Genomic DNA, 15,495 nt, shown 5'->3' with positions numbered 1-15,495 from the left:
TCCATTTATTCTGGAGACGGACGCCTCCGCTATAGCTGTCGGAGCTGTGTTGCTTCAGTCTATCAACAAGGTGGAGCATCCTGTCGCCCATCTCTCTAAGACTTTCTCCCAGCCAACTCAACTATTCGGTTCTGGAGAAGGAATTATTGGCAATGAAGTTGGCTTGTGAGGAATGGAGGCACCTTCTCATGGGTGCCCGTCATCGATTCCTCATTCGCACCGACCATAAGAACCTAAAGGCCTTACAGGACATGGAATGTTCGAACTCCAGGCAGGCTAGATGAGCCTACCTATTTTCGCAGTACGACTTCCAAATCACGTACATCCCTGGGTCTCTCAATCGTCTAGCTGACGCTTTGTCTCGCAAGGATTCTCACTTGGAAATGGTAGCTGTCAAGTCTGAGCCATTGGTCCACAGAAATCGAATCCTAGCCACGGTGGGGTTCTTTCCTTCAGGAAGTCAAGGCTGCTGTTGCACAAGCGGCTCCTCATATCTCTTTTTCCGCTGATTCCCCTTTCCAAATCAAGGACGGTTGGGTCTTCTACAAGAAGAGGTGGTATATCCCTGAAGGGTCGCTGCGCCCGAAAGTCCTAAAATGGTGTCACGACTCACGTCTAGGCGGACACAGAAGTGGAAATGGTACGTTGGAACTTATCTCGAGGTAGTTTCTTTGGCCCAACATCAGGAGATACGTGTTCAACTACGTAAAGACCTGCCCGACTTGTGCCAGAGTCAAATATGTCTCGGGTAAGCCCCTAGGACTTCTCACCCAAGTGGAGATGCCGACTCGCCCGTGGGGACTCATCTCCACAGACTTCATAGTGGAGCTTCCTGATTCTGAGTCATGCACATGTATCATGGTTACGGTGTACGCTTTATCCAAGTTAGCCCATTTCTCTCCTCTTCCGGGACTCCCTTCTGCCACCAAGATGGCAGAAACATTTGCCCGAGATATTTTCAAGCTTCATGGCCTCCCCGACAAGATAATATCCGATTGAGGAAGCCAGTACATTTCCAAATTCTGGACAGCTTTATGTACTGGATTGGGAGTGGAAAAGGCCCTTTCCTCTGGTTTTCACCCACAGACAAACGACCAAACTGAACGACTCAACTCAACCCTGGAGCAGTACTTGCGATGCTTTATTTCCCAGCATCAAGAGAATTGGGTTTCTCTACTCCCTACTGCGGAATTTGTTTACAACAATTCCAGGCACACTGCCACAGGCCTTTCCCCTTTTTTTTGTACCTACGGCGTTCACCCGCGTTATGTAATACCCGAGGTGCCTGGTTTTTCCAACTCTCCAACTGCTGAAGAGGTGTTAAGAAATATCAAGGAGGCCAGGGACAATGCATTGCTAAGTTTGGTGAATAGTAGACAGCGGAATAAGATTGAAGCCGACAAACATCGCAGGGAAGCACCTTCATGGAAACCTGGGGACAAGGTGTGGTTGTCCACCAGATTCCTTCCCAGATGGACAAGACCTTCTAAACTGTCTCCACGTTTCTTGGGACCTTTCCCCATTCTCTCCAAGGTCAATCCTGTTGCCTATCGTCTACAACTCTCTCCATCTCTCAGACGCATACACCCTGTTTTTCACGCCTCTCTTCTTAAACCCTACTATTCAGATCCACATCGCCGGCCTCTCAACCGGAATCTTCCTGTCACTGCAGCCGACCAGGAAGAATACAAAGTTTCTGCCATTCGTGATTCTAGATTTTTTCTTGGTCGGTTGGAATACCTCCTGTCATGGAAGGGTTACCCGGTATCGGAGGATTCCTGGGAGCCAGCTTCTCAAGTACATGCCCCTCAGCTGTTGGCCAGGTTCCATCGCTTGCACCCGGGTAAGCCTGGGTGGTTGCACTCTAGGGGGGGGCATACTGTCACTCGCAGTCGCGGCCATCGCTGTGACTGGCGATTTCTTCCGCGTTGGAGTTTGAGGAGACGCAGAGGAAGGGTACTTTAGTCCCTTTTCTGTGTTCGCTGCCGCCGCTCCAAACGCAGGACGCATCGCTGCCGGGAGTATTTAAATCCCCGCCTCCCGGCAGGTCGTTGCGTTGCAACCCCCTCTGTTTTTTTCCTTTCGACTCTGGGTCCTTCGCTCTTCCTCTGCACCCCGCTTTGGAATTACTGAGGAGTTTTCTCCGTGGTTACTTTCTCTGGTGTTCCTGTCCCCGGAACACCATACTTTTGTTTTCCGTTTCTCTCCGCCGCCTTCCCTGGGCGGCGCTAGCTGTGCCTTTCTCTCCGGCGGTCAGTTTCTCTCTCTCTCTCTCTCTCTCTCTCTCTCTCTCTCTCTTTCTCTTTCTCTTTCTCTTTCTCTCTCTCTCTTTCTCTCTCTCTCTTTCTCTCTCTCTCTTTCTCTCTCTCCCCCTTGCTCTTTTGGGTCCAGACAGCATGGGGTTTTCTCCCGTGCTTCCCCGCAGTGCTTTCTTGGAAGATTTGCTACCTCAGCCGTCAGTTGCTACCGTCTCCGCCTGCTCTTATGGCCTAGTACTACCATTGGACTTGGACGTTTTGAGGGCCACTACCTCAGTGTTGGAGATCCTCCGCTTCCTTCGTCATCTGTGAACAACTGGCCTTCTGAGACAAGTCTTGACACCTTATCAGGTTTTTTTTTCCCTTGCAGGTTTTTCCCTGTATTTTCTGGCTTGATTCCGGAAAGGAGGTCACTGTGCCGCTGTTCTCACCCAGCGGCCACAGTGCCTTCTCTCCGTGACAAGCCCACGCACCAGAAAAAGGAGAGAGACTACCTGGCACGTCGAGGCCTGCAAGATACCATCGACTCGGAAAGCTCAGGTGAGGAGAGCGTGTGCACAGGGGAGACTCAGCCAAGGGTACCGTTCAAGTCACATCTGGAGGATGCTTACTTCCACAGCCCCATTCTAAAAGGACACAAAGTTCCTCAGATTCGTAGTCCAGGGGCGTCACTACCAATTCAGAGCCCTGCCGTTCGGATTAAAGTCGGCACCCAGGGTGTTTACCAAGTGCCTCGCACCTCTGGCGGCGCGGTTGCGCCTGCAAGGGATCCATGCCTACCCCTACCTGGACGACTGGCTAATCCGTGCAAGGTCAAGAGAACTCGCCGTCGAACACACAGCGAGGACCGTCCGCCTGCTCACGGAGCTGGGATTTGCCATCAACTACCCCAAAGCCCATCTGGTCCCGTCGCAGGTGGCACCGTTTCTGGGAGCGAAGCTCGATACAGTGAAGCGATTGGCATCTCCGTCGGAAGAAAGGACGAAGGCCATTTTGGGCAAGGTGCAGCGCCTGTTAGCCACGGGTGTGGCCAGAGTGAGGTCCATCAAGTCCCTCCTCGGGATGATGTCCTCATGCATCTACCTTGAGCCCCTTTGCAGACTTCGGATGCGTCCACTACAAGAGTTCCATCGGGCGATTCTATGGTGGGGTGCCCGTGCGCACCTCACAGCAGGCATGGACTTTCAGACCCTGGCGTACCAGGAGACGGTATGGACGGATGCCTCCCTGGAGGGATGGGGGGCCCACACCGGAGATCCCCACCAAGAGGCCTCTGGCTCCTGGAGGAGAGGGCTCTCCACATCAACATCCTGGAGATACGAGCTGTGTTCTGGGCGCTCAAATCGTTCCTTCCGTCCCTCAAGGACAAAGTGTTGAGGATCTTCACCGACACCACCACCACGATGTTCTACATCCGGAAGCAGGGAGGTACCAGATTCCCAGCCCTATCCAAGGAGGCCCAAGATCTGTGGCACTGGGCCGTCGCCCGGGGGATGTTTCTGGTTCCCTTCCACCTGGCAGGAATAAAAAAACACCATCGCCGACTCACTCAGCAGGGAGCTGTGCTCGTGCCACGAGTTGGAACTACGCCAGGACCAGGTGGATCTGCTCTTTCAACGATGGGGTAAACCCCAGATCGAACTGTTCGCGACTGCGACGAACTCCAAGTGCCAGAGGTTCGCCAGCAGGTTCGCACAGCCGAGGAGCATGGGAGATGCTTTCTCGTTCTCTTGGGACGGCCTGTTCCTGTACGTGTTCCCTCTGTTGCTGTTGCTGCTCCGTCTCATCAACCAGCTCAAGAGGTCCAGGTGCAGGATGATCCTCGTCGCACCTGCGTGGCCGAGACCGATCTGATTCCCGGATCTTCTGGACTTGTCAGCGTCCCCACCTATCAAGCTGATGACGGACGCGGGACTTCTCTCCAGAGAAGGAGGCACCATTCTTCATCACGACCCGGAGTCGCTGAACTTGCAGGCTTGGCTCCTGCAGCACTGGAGTTTGGAGGATACGATATCCCGGCTGACTGCAGAGAGGTTCTTGCAAAAGCCAGGGCGTCCTCAACTCTCAAATGCTATGGACATAAGTGGAAGAGGTTCTCTTTCTGGTGCCGTGCACAGAAGATTAACCCTTTGCGGATTACGGCCCCTCAGGTATTGCCGTACCTACTGTCGCTGGCCAAAGCTGGACTGGCTCATGCCTCCATCAAGATACATCTGGCGGCCATCTCCCAATACACCAGAACTACAGGACGGGCGTCCTTGTGGTCTCATCGCCTGGTGAAGGAATTTATGAAAGGACAATTCCGATCGTTCCAGCCGGTGAAGGCCCCTGCCCTGGCGTGGGAGCTCAACGTGGTGCTGACCAGGCTCATGGGGGCCCCATTCGAGCCTATGCATTCGGCGCCGTTGAAGTTCCTGTCGTGGAAGACAGCATTTCCCGTGGCCATCACCTCCGCACGACGAGTGTGAGAGATCCAGGCCCTATCTTGCAAGCCTTCATACTTGACTTTTCACGACACGAGGGTGGTGCTGAGGACGCACCCCTCCTTTATTCCCAAGCTGCCGTCGGACATCCACCTCAACGAGCCCTTGTTGTTGCCAGTTTTCTTCCCGTCGCCTTCGTCTCCGGCCGAGAGGACTTTGCACTCGCTGGATGTGGTTAGAGCGCTGAAGTTCTACGTGGACCGCACAAAGAGTTTTCGGAAGACATCACAGCTGTTTGTGAACTTTGGACCTGTGAATCAAGGCAAGGCTCTCTCGAAGGCTTCCATTTCCAGATGGCTCTCAGGCATCATGCACTGTCACCGGTTGGCAAACCGACTGCTGCCCAGCCGTCCGAGAGCCCATTCTACCAGAGCGATCGCTGCTACCACAGCGTTCCTGTCTGGTGTGCCCCTGCTGGACATCTGCAGGGCTACTACGTGGAGGTCGACGCACACCTTCACAAGATTCTACTGCGTCGATCGGGACTCCAGGGAGGAGTCCAGGGTCGGCCAAGCAGTGCTGCGCAACCTGTTCGCTTAAGGTGAGCCTGGTGAGGAGGTAAGAGATGCTTAATGTTGAGTTGTTGTATTGCTTAATGTTAAGCCTGTTGCCACCTCCCGTGGTTGTGCATGTGTATACTGCTATGTATTCTTATATTCATGAGCATGTGAATCCATGCCAGACCCATGCTGGAGAACAACAGTTACAGGTAAGTAACTTGTTCCTTGTCTGTGTTTTCCAACGATCCCGTTCAGTGGAGGAGTCCCCCGATGTCCTCCCTCTTGTCCACACGACTGAGGCTCAGGAACAGTGAGATCTGCAGGAACTGCCAGGAACCAACGTCTTCAGCTGCATCGTTTGCTTCATACTAAGGTACTGTGCCAACCCGATAGTGAGAACGTTTCTCTCACAGTGAAAGTTTGTGGAACTTTCCCAACTTGCAGGCCTAATCAGATTGTTCCCCAACATATGATTCTTTATTGTACAAACTACTTCTGAGAACGTTGGCAAAGATTTTACCGTTTACTTCAAGAACGGCTCTTTCCTATCCAAGACACTAGTCCATTGACTTTGGCCAATGCCTATTGAACTGAATCGAGTCCTCTAGTGAACTATAACTTTGCACTGCCTAAGAAAGTATTTGTGATCTATTCTGCTAACTTGTGCCTTTTTGCTCCCATTGAAAGTAACTGAAATGCCATTTTGCTCCTATTTCAGGGGAGCCTAATTTGTTCAGAAACGTATTTGTTTGCTATTGAAGTGTGTCTGTGTAATACTAAGTTGCCTCCTTCTAGTGAATGTTTTCTAAATGATTGTGTAATAAATTAATAAGTGTTTTACCATGAAACCTTGAGCATAAGTGTCTACTTGAACCACTGTGATTGTAAGACCTCTGTGTAACCTCTTGTATTGCTCACATTCCCTCTTGAGATAATCCTGGCTGCTCAGCTCGCTACCACAAAACTGTGTAGTACAGACTTATACCAAAGGTTGGTTTTTGCTTACACCTGTAGTCCTAATTGTATGTGGTGGTCCCAGATGGTACTGCATGCAATTCTGCCTAACAGTCCCTGTATCCTCCCTGGAAACTAGTGTGCCCGTGCCCTCAGAACCTGAATTTAGCAGCCTGGCTCCTGAGGTCCGAGAATGTGGTTACCTGAATATAGACCAAAGATGCATGGAACTCCTTAAAGAGGCACGTAAACTAAACGTGTAACACTGTTATTTTAATAAATGGAACGTTTTGGGTTATGGTGCAAGACGCGTTCATTCAATCCAATTTAAATGTTCACTGTCAGATATAGTTAACTATCTACTATACCTATTAGACACAGGACTAGTCTTTTAACTCACTGAAAGTACACCTAGCAGCTCTCTCAGCTTACACCACTTCACAGAGCTAAGTGTTGTGGTGGAAAGTGCCAGGAGTGAAAGCCTTCATCGAAGGTGTTAAATGATACCATACAATTTCAAATCCTACTCCCGGCTGGGACTTTAATATTGTACTTGCAAGGCTCATGGGTGCCCCTTCGAGCCTATGCACAAAGACAGTCTTAAATATCTGACATACAAGACCGATTTTCTTATAGCTATTACTTCTGTCAGAAGGGTCAGTGAACTGCAAACACTATCAGTTCAGGACCCCTTTGGTATTATCCACAAAGACCAGGTAGTACTATGCACTCACTCACGGTTTTCACAAAAATGTATATTGAAATTTCATGTAAACCAGTCCATAGAACTTCCTGTGTTTTTCCAACCCCTTACAAACGCAGCAGAGAAAAAGCCTTCATACACTAGATGTACGAAGAACTGTCATGTACTACCTACAAAGGACTAAAACTATCAGGGAAAAACAGACCATTTTTGTGTCCATAGCCACAGGAAGAAAAGATGATCCGATCTCTAAATCATCAATTTCAAAATTGATTGTCAACTGTGTCGTACTTTGCTATTCTCTTACTAAGAGATCATTGCCATTCGAGCCTAGAGCACACAACTAGAGGCACAGGGGCAACTCTAGCTTTCATAGCAATTGTGCCCTTGGATGCCATTTACAAATATGCCACTTTGGATTTCAGTACACACTTTCATGCAACATTACTGTCTAGACACACATTCCAAGGGTGATAAACGGGTGGGACAAGCAGTGTTAAAACATGCATTTGCCGCACTACCTTCAAACATCCCACCTCCAAGTACTGCTCGCTAATCTATGCAAAGCATGTGATTCTAAGCAGATCCAAAAGCCTCAGAAGGCATACATTACTTACTGTAATCGTATTTCTGATGTTTGTATCTTCTTAGATTCACATGCACCCACCCCCCCTTCTTAAAGAAGATTCTTGGGAAAACCTAGATGTTTCTCACCTCATGATCTCTACCTACACTCCACGCTTACACCTTACACTCCCTCTTGTCAGAAACTAATAATCTGAGGGACCTCGATACGTGATGGATCATGGGTACAGTTGACGTCAACCTAGGTATAGAATTACAAACACGCCCTGCAGACGTCCCTTTTTGAACTTCGAAAACTTAATGTGCTACCACTAGATGTCGGCCTATGCAAAGCATGTGAATCTAAGCCAATACAAGCATCAGAAATATGATTACGGTAAGTAATGTATGCCATATATATTTGAGATATTCACGCATACTTGACTGCTGGATGGGGGGTTCTTGTTTCTTGATGTTCAATCCATTAATCAAGAGTCACTTTAATGGTCTCCTTAGGATTCAGTCACCTACATGGACAGCTCATCCTGTTTGGGGGTCTCAATATAGTCCTCTTCTCTGCTGGAGAATTAGTTGTTCGTACCTGTGGCGTCAGCTGACATTCATTTTGTGTCCTGGAAAAAAAATTCCTGATCAACTTCACTGCACCTGTGAGGATTGGCGAGCTTCAATCACCTTGTGCCTCAGAGCCCGTTCTGACTTTTCCCAGGAGCAGTGACTCTTGTAACTTACTCAAACCTTGTCCTTAAGTTGATGTCGTCTTTTCACCTTGACCAAGACCCCCAACCCCCATTCCTCGGAGGATGAGCATACTCTTAACACTCTGGATGTTGCTAGAGTCCTGAAGTGTTACCTAGACTAAAATATATCTTTCAGAACCCGGCATTAGAGTGGCTAAGGCTGCAAATGTCTGTTGGCTGGTGTCTTACATCATAGAAGGTTTTAATTTTAGGAATGCACCTCCTCCTAAAGGTATCCTTGTCCACGTGGTCTGTGCTATGGTGCTGTGACCTTCCCGATGCATGTTCCCCTGGAGGTTATCTGTAAGTAGCTACCAGAGCCCCTCCGGCATGGCTTTTGCAAGCATGATGCCGTAGACAGTGTCCCTAGATGTGATATTTGCAGCCCTGCATGGCATTTTGAGCAACTATCAGGTTCCATAATCTAAGAGTCAGGTGCTTTGTAATCGCCCATCATTATGTAGGAAAGGGGACAGGACGTAGGAATAGGTACAATTTACTCAATTTAGTGACTACTGTACTTCTAGTACACAGTTCCCATTCCTCCATATGACAATCCATCCTTCTCCAGCATGGGGTCTGGCATGGATTCACATGCTCATAAATATTCCCCGTCAGGCTGGGAATCCTTGGTAAAGAAAAATCAGTATCAGTTTCGTTTCTGATCTGTCTTTCGTAGTAGTAACCAATCACTGATCTCTGCATCATACTGACCACAGTCAATGACTGCCATCTCCCTAAGCCCCGCCTCTGGCAGCCATCTTCAGATTTTTACCGCACGTTCAAGTGTTGGGATCCTCGTGCTATTGCTCTCGAGCTTTAGTGCTTTTTTCGCGCTTTTTCTTAGGCAAATGTTCTCTTTTTCGGTCAAAAGAGCCTCAAGCTCCACCGTTTCTTCATCCGATCAACAGGGACCCGTGTCGGATTCTTCTACGCCCCTCAAGGGTGAAGATTTCGTCGAGCCACGCTTTTGGAGGACTCCAGAAGTTTCTCAGGCCCATCTCGATCATGGCCCAGGAGAAGGGAAGCTCGATGCCCGGAAAGCTGTTCAGGGTCTGCCCTGGATGCCAGCTTCAGAATGTCTTTAAGGAGGACGAACACTCCCTTTGCCTCTACTGCCTGCATGAGGACAAGACGCACGTGGAGAAGGACTGTGCGTTTTGCGGCAGTATGTCGGAGCGGACCATGAAGGACCGCCATCTGCGTCTCGCCAACTGGATGGAAGGGAAGAGCCCGTCAGGCGAGAAGAAGAAGTGGTGCGAGTGGTTTTCTAAGACCTTTGAGGGCGCCCCGGCGACGGGGGTCCAACAGAAGGCCAAGCACCGCGAGTGCGCTGGCACCGGGAGCGCCGAACGGTCGGGCTCTACGGGCGCCAGGCAGGGCGCATCCTCCCCGGCGCCATCGACCACGAGCCAACGCTCTGGCTCGGGTAAGAGGAAGGCCGAGCACCCGGCGAAGCTCTGGGAGAGACCCCGGTCGAGCTCGAAGGCCCCATCGGAGGGGGAGCGAGGCGGTGACCCTCCCCCCAAGGAGAAGGCGGTGAGCGCACCTAAGGTGGTGAAAGCCTTAATCCACCCGGCCAAGGCCTCTATCGAGACAGTCGCGGCGGCCCTGGCTCAGCCTGTAGAGGCTACACCAGTGGTGGCGACCTCGGGGCCCAGAGTCTCCCTGCCACCGCGGAGGGAGTCCTCTTTCATGCCCATCGACATGACCCCCGTGAAACCTCCGACGGAGAAGAAAAAGGGGGGGCAGGAGGTTGTCGTGGATTCGGCCTCAACCTCTGAGGAGGAGCTGATCGAAGTCTTCCATGCCAACGCCGTGGCTTAAGAAGACCAGCCCGTTGGGAGGGACCCCGACGTAGGAGACGATGAGAACGTCGAGGGTGCCGACGGGGCTCCTGACCGCCCGTCGGACTCCCCCTCAACCAGTGCCGCAAGACAACTCGGCGGCCATTTTGTTGGCTATACAGTCCTTATGCTTGGAGATAAGGACGAGATTGCCGTTACCACCAACGGAGGAACCTCTCCCGACGGGGGACCCGGAGCCAGGCCCTTCTGGGAGCCCTCCTCCTAAGAGAAGGATGATTCATCCTCCACCTCCTTTTCAACCATCGCGCCCTGCTCAGCCCTCCTCCCCGTCCACGACCCGTGGGGATGATACAGGGACTGTCACGGCCGCGACGGGCACAGACGACGAGGTTTACGACGAGGATCTCCCGTCGTCACCTCCTCCCCGGGCCTCCCCGCCCGACGAGATAGTATCGTTTCATGCCATGATCGCCAGGGCATCCGAGCTTTTCCAGCTCTGCCCGGAAGAGAAGAAGGAAGGTTTCCTTTATCAACGGCGCAAGACCAAGAGGAAGACGGTCCTCGCTGTACCTCTACTGGACGATATCTGGGATGAGGGTCTCGCCCTCCTCAAGAACCCATCCACAACGCCTGTGAGAAGGGACCTGTACGAGAAGAAGTACCGGGTCCCGGACGCGGCCCCCTTGTGCCTTCGGGCACAGCTGACCCCGGACTCGGTCGGCTCCGCGGCGGCCAGGAAGAAAGCGGGGGGGGCCCTCGGCCTCTACGTCAACCTCCCCGCCGGACGGCGAGGGAAAGAAATTGGACACGACGGGACGCAGAATCATCTCATCGGCAGCGACGATGATTAAGGCTGCCAACGCCTTGGCTATCGTAGCCCGCTACGACAGGGAGTTGTGGTACAAGATCGCCCCCCTGCTGGACTTCTTACTGGACGACAAGAGGACGGAGGCCCTAGAGATCTTGTAGGAAGGAGAAGTGGCGTCGGACCACGCCATCACGATAGCGACGGACATCGCTGACACTGGATTTCGCCAGTTGGGCAATGGCGTGTGCCTTAGACGGCGTGGATGGCTCAAGGCAACTGACTTCCGTCAGGACGTGCAGACCAGAGTCTTGGACATGCCGTTCGACGGGAGCAACCTGTTTGCAACGACGGCCGCCCTTTCAGAGCGGCGGAGGCAAGCAGGGTGTCTCCAAAGGTTCCGGCGGCGGATTTTCCACCTATCGTCAAGCGGCCCGTTCGTTGTCACAGGAAGCCTACAGGGGACGAGGCAAGTCGGGCGGACCCCGCCGTCGTCGCCAAGGAGGACAAGGCGGCAAAGCCGCGTCGAAGCAGGACTGAACCGGCTGTGGAGTCGGGCCCCCACCGAAGCACCCCGGTGGGAGGCCGGCTGGCGAGCTTCGTCAGTGTGCGGGAGTCCATCTCCACCGACCGTTGGGTGCTGGACGCCCTGGCCCAGGGTCACGCGCCTGCGCGTCCCCCCCGTGGCCAGGAAGGAACATCACGTCCCTCAACTTCTCTTGGAGGTAAAGGCGATGCTCAAGAAAGGCGCCATCGAGCTCGTCCCAAAGAGGCTTTGGGGCTCCGGAGTTTACTCAAGATACTTCCTCGTGAAGAAGAAGACGGGAGGATGGCGTCCCATCCTGGACCTACGACGACTGAACAAATTCATCAAGGCACAGAAGTTCCGGATGGTCACCCTCCAGCACTTCTGGGTCAACTGGAGCAGGGCGATTTCCTGTCGTCGTTGGACTTGGAGGATGCCTACTTCCATATCCCCATCCTAAAGGGGGACACCGAAGGTTTCTCAGATTCGCGGTCCAATGGCGTCACTACCAGTTCAGAGCCCTTCCCTTCGGATTGAGGTCAGCACCCAGGGAGTTCACCAAGTGCCTCGCACCGGTGGCAGCGCGGCTGCGCCTGGAGGGGATCCACGTCTACTCCTACCTGGACGACTGGCTCATCCGAGCAAAGACATAGGAGCTCGCCGCAGAGCACACGGCGAGGATCGTCCAACTACTCACGGACCTGGGATTCTCCATAAACTACACCAAGTCCCACCTGGTGCCCGCTCAAGACGCACTGTTTCTGGGAGCGAAGCCCGACACAGTGGCGCTTCTGGCCTCTCCGTCGGAGGAAAGGACGAGGGCCATCTTGGGCAAGGTGCAGCGGATGTTGTTTGCGGACGCGGCCAGGGTGAGGTCCATCAAGTCCCTCCTCGGTAATGATGTCTTCTTGCATTTATCTCATCCGCCTGTGCAGGCTTCGGATGCGCCCGTTACAGGAGTTCCTGGACGCTCGCTGGATCCAGACGACGGGCAGCTTCGAGGACAGGATCACACTCGATGAGAGCTTCCGGCGAGTGATCTGGTGGTGGGGCACCCGCGCGCATCTGATGGCGGGCATGGACTTCCAGACCCCGGGCCACCAGAAGACAGTGACCACGGATGCCTCCCTGGAAGGGTGGGGAGCGCACCCCCAAAATCTGCACGCGAGGGGCCTTTGGCTGCCGGCAGAGAAGTCCCTCCATATCAACGTCCTGGAACTCCGTGCAGTGTTTTGGGCCCTCAGGTCTTTTCTTCCGTCCCTCAAGGGCAAGGTGGTGAGGATCTTCACCGACAACACCACCATGTTCTACATCAGGAAGCAGGGCGGTACCAGATCCCCAGCTCTGTCCAAGGAGGCTCAGGATCTTTGGCATTGGGCCGTCACCCAAGGGATGTTTCTGGTGCCGTTTCTTCTGGCAGGGATAAAAAACACCATCGCCGACTTGCTCAGCAGGGAGCTGCGCTCGTGCCACAAGTGGGAACTACTACAGGATCTAGAGGACCGCCTCTTCCGACGGTGGGGCACACCCCAGATCGATCTGTTCGCGACGGCGATGAACTCCAAGTGCCGGAGGTTCGCCAGCAGGTTTCCCCAGCCGAGGAGCATGGGCGATACTGTCTCGTTCCCCTGCGAGGGCCTGTTCCTTCTGGACTTGTCAGCGTCCCCGTCAATCAAGCTGCCAGTGGAGCGGATCTTCTCTCCACGGAAGGAGGCGCCATCCTCCACCATGACCCGAAGTCACTGAACTTGCAGGCCTGGCTCCTGCAGCGTTATAGTTTGGAGGTTACGACATACCGGCCGACTGCAGAGAGGTTCTTGCAAAGGCCAGGGCGTCCTCAACTCTTAAATGCTACGGACACAAATGGAAGAGATTCTCTGTCTGGTGCCATGCACAGAAGATTAACCCTCTACGGATTACGGCTCCTCAAGTACTGCCGTACCTGCTGACGCTGGCCAAGGCTGGGCTGGCGCACGCTTCCATCAAGATTCATCTTGCTGCGATCTCCCGATACACCAGAACCACGGGACGGACGTCTTTGTGGTCTCATCGTCTGGTGAAAGAATTCATGAAGGGACTGTTCAGATCGTTCCCGCCGGTGAAGGCTCCGGCCCCGGCGTGGGAGCTCAACGTGGTGCTGACCAAGTTCATGGGACCTCCGTTCGAGCCTCTGCACTCAGCTCCGTTGAAGTTCTTGTCGTGGAAAACAGCGTTTCTTGCGGCTTTCACCTCCGCACGACGGGTGGGAGAGATCCAGGCCCTTTTCTGCAAGCCCCCGTACTTGACTTTTCACGACACGAGGGTAGTGCTCAGGACGCACCCCTCCTTCATACCCAAGGTGCCGTCGGACTTCCACCTCAACGAACCCTTGATGTTGCCTGTTTTCTTCCCGTCGCCTTCGTCGCCGGCTGAAAGGACTTTGCACTCGCTCGATGTGGCTAGAGCGCTGAAGTTCTGCATGGACCGCACAAAGAGTTTTCGGAAGACGTCACAACTTTTTGTGAACTTTGGACCTGTCAATCAGGGGAAGGCTCTCTCGAAGGCTTCCATTTCCAGATGGCTCGCCGGCTGTATCATGTACTGCCATCGGTTGGCAAACCGACCGCTGCCTGGCCGTCCGAGAGCCCATTCCACCAGAGCGATTGCAGCTACCACAGCGTTCCTTTCTGGTGTGCCCTTGCTGGATATCTGCAGGGCTGCTACGTGGAGGTCGACGCACACCTTTACGAAATTCTACTGCGTCTATCGGGATTCCAGGGAGGAGTCCAGGGTCGGCCAAGCATTCCAGGGAGGAGTCCAGGGTCGGCCAAGCAGTGCTGCGCAACCTGTTCGCCTAAGGTGAGCCTGGTGAGGAGGTAAGAATTGCTTAATGTTGAGTTTTGGATGTAATGCTTAATGTTGAGCCTTTGCCACCTCCCGTGGTTGTGCATGTGTGTACTGCTATGTATTCTTTTATTCATGAGCATGTGAATCCATGCCAGACCCCATGCTGGAGAAGGAACAAGTTACTTACCTGTAACTGTTGTTCTCCAGCATGGGTCTGGCATGGATTCACATGCGAACCCTCCCGCCTACCCCTCTGCGGCTCTTCACTTGGTCATACTGCCACTTCATGTGCTACCAAATCTGAAGATGGCTGCCAGAGGCGGGGCTTAGGGAGATGGCAGTCATTGGCTGTGGTCAGTATGACGCAGAGATCAGTGATTGGTTACTACTACGAAAGACAGATCAGAAACGAAACTGATACTGATTTTTCTTTACCGAGGATTCCCAGCGGGGAATATTCATGAGCATGTGAATCCATGCCAGACCCATGCTGGAGAACAACAGTTACAGGTAAGTAACTTGTTCCTTCCCTGATAATAAGCTGTTGGCCTTCACCAGTGACTCCAAGGACCGAAGAGTGGATTGGGAAGCGCGCACGTGAAGGATTTACAAGAGGTGATATTTCCCAGAGGTGTGCATACGTTCTACTGCTTTCCTTTTTAAATGATAATGTTGCTGTGCATTATTCTCCGGCCCTGTCCCCGTTTGGGACAACGTCGCATGATTATGAAGGGAAGAGACAATGGGCTATAAGAACAGTTGACATTACTGTGTAACTTTTACTTTTTCTTCTATCTTTTGTATTTCCAGGTCCCTTTTTCCAAATTTCACTAGTGTGTAACATTTCTGTTTTCTCCAGCTTGTGCTTAATGCATTTGTTTAGGTAACTATTATTTTTGGTGAGATTTGTAGCCTTTGTCAAATGCGCTTGATTAAGAAGATAAAACAAAATTGCTTGGTTAATGCTCCTATAAATGCCTAGGTGCAATCTGTTGGTTTCATGAAGGTAAAATTGAAAAGATCCTGGTTTTACTGAACTACATGTTCTTGTATTAAATCGAATATGTCCTCCTTTTTGAAGGCGTAGTTTCCCATTTAGAAGAAGACAACGACTTTGCTGATGCATTAAATGGACAACCTATCACAGCTCGAAAGAAATGTAAAAATAAAGGTAATTGTTTCTTATAAATCTTATGTCTTTAAATGTTTCCCTGCTGATGTTAGTTTTCTTTGATGTCTTTATGGTTTTATTCTTCCCCACTGATCTTGAACCATTAGTCCCTTCATTATGTATTTCTAGATCTGGTTTC

At 52.2% G+C, this 15,495-nt stretch overlaps 1 protein-coding gene across 3 annotated transcripts in view; it reads left to right on the top strand.

Annotated features, from left to right (window-relative positions):
• HLTF (helicase like transcription factor) overlaps positions 1-15,495 on the top strand; it is a 1,760,895-nt gene that overhangs the window by 849,805 nt on the left and 895,595 nt on the right. For all 3 annotated transcript variants that reach the window (XM_069618321.1, XM_069618322.1, XM_069618323.1), the window contains exon 14: positions 15,267-15,356. In XM_069618321.1, coding sequence (XP_069474422.1) covers positions 15,267-15,356 — 90 coding nt within the window. The remainder of the gene's footprint in view (positions 1-15,266; positions 15,357-15,495) is intronic.

The sequence above is a fragment of the Ambystoma mexicanum genome, chromosome 10 (genome assembly GCF_040938575.1).
Source record: "Ambystoma mexicanum isolate Mex_15411 chromosome 10, UKY_AmexF1_1, whole genome shotgun sequence".
NCBI lineage: Eukaryota > Metazoa > Chordata > Amphibia > Caudata > Ambystomatidae > Ambystoma > Ambystoma mexicanum.
The sequence above is the reverse complement of the archived record's forward strand: the minus strand, read 5'-3'. Positions and strand labels throughout refer to the sequence as shown.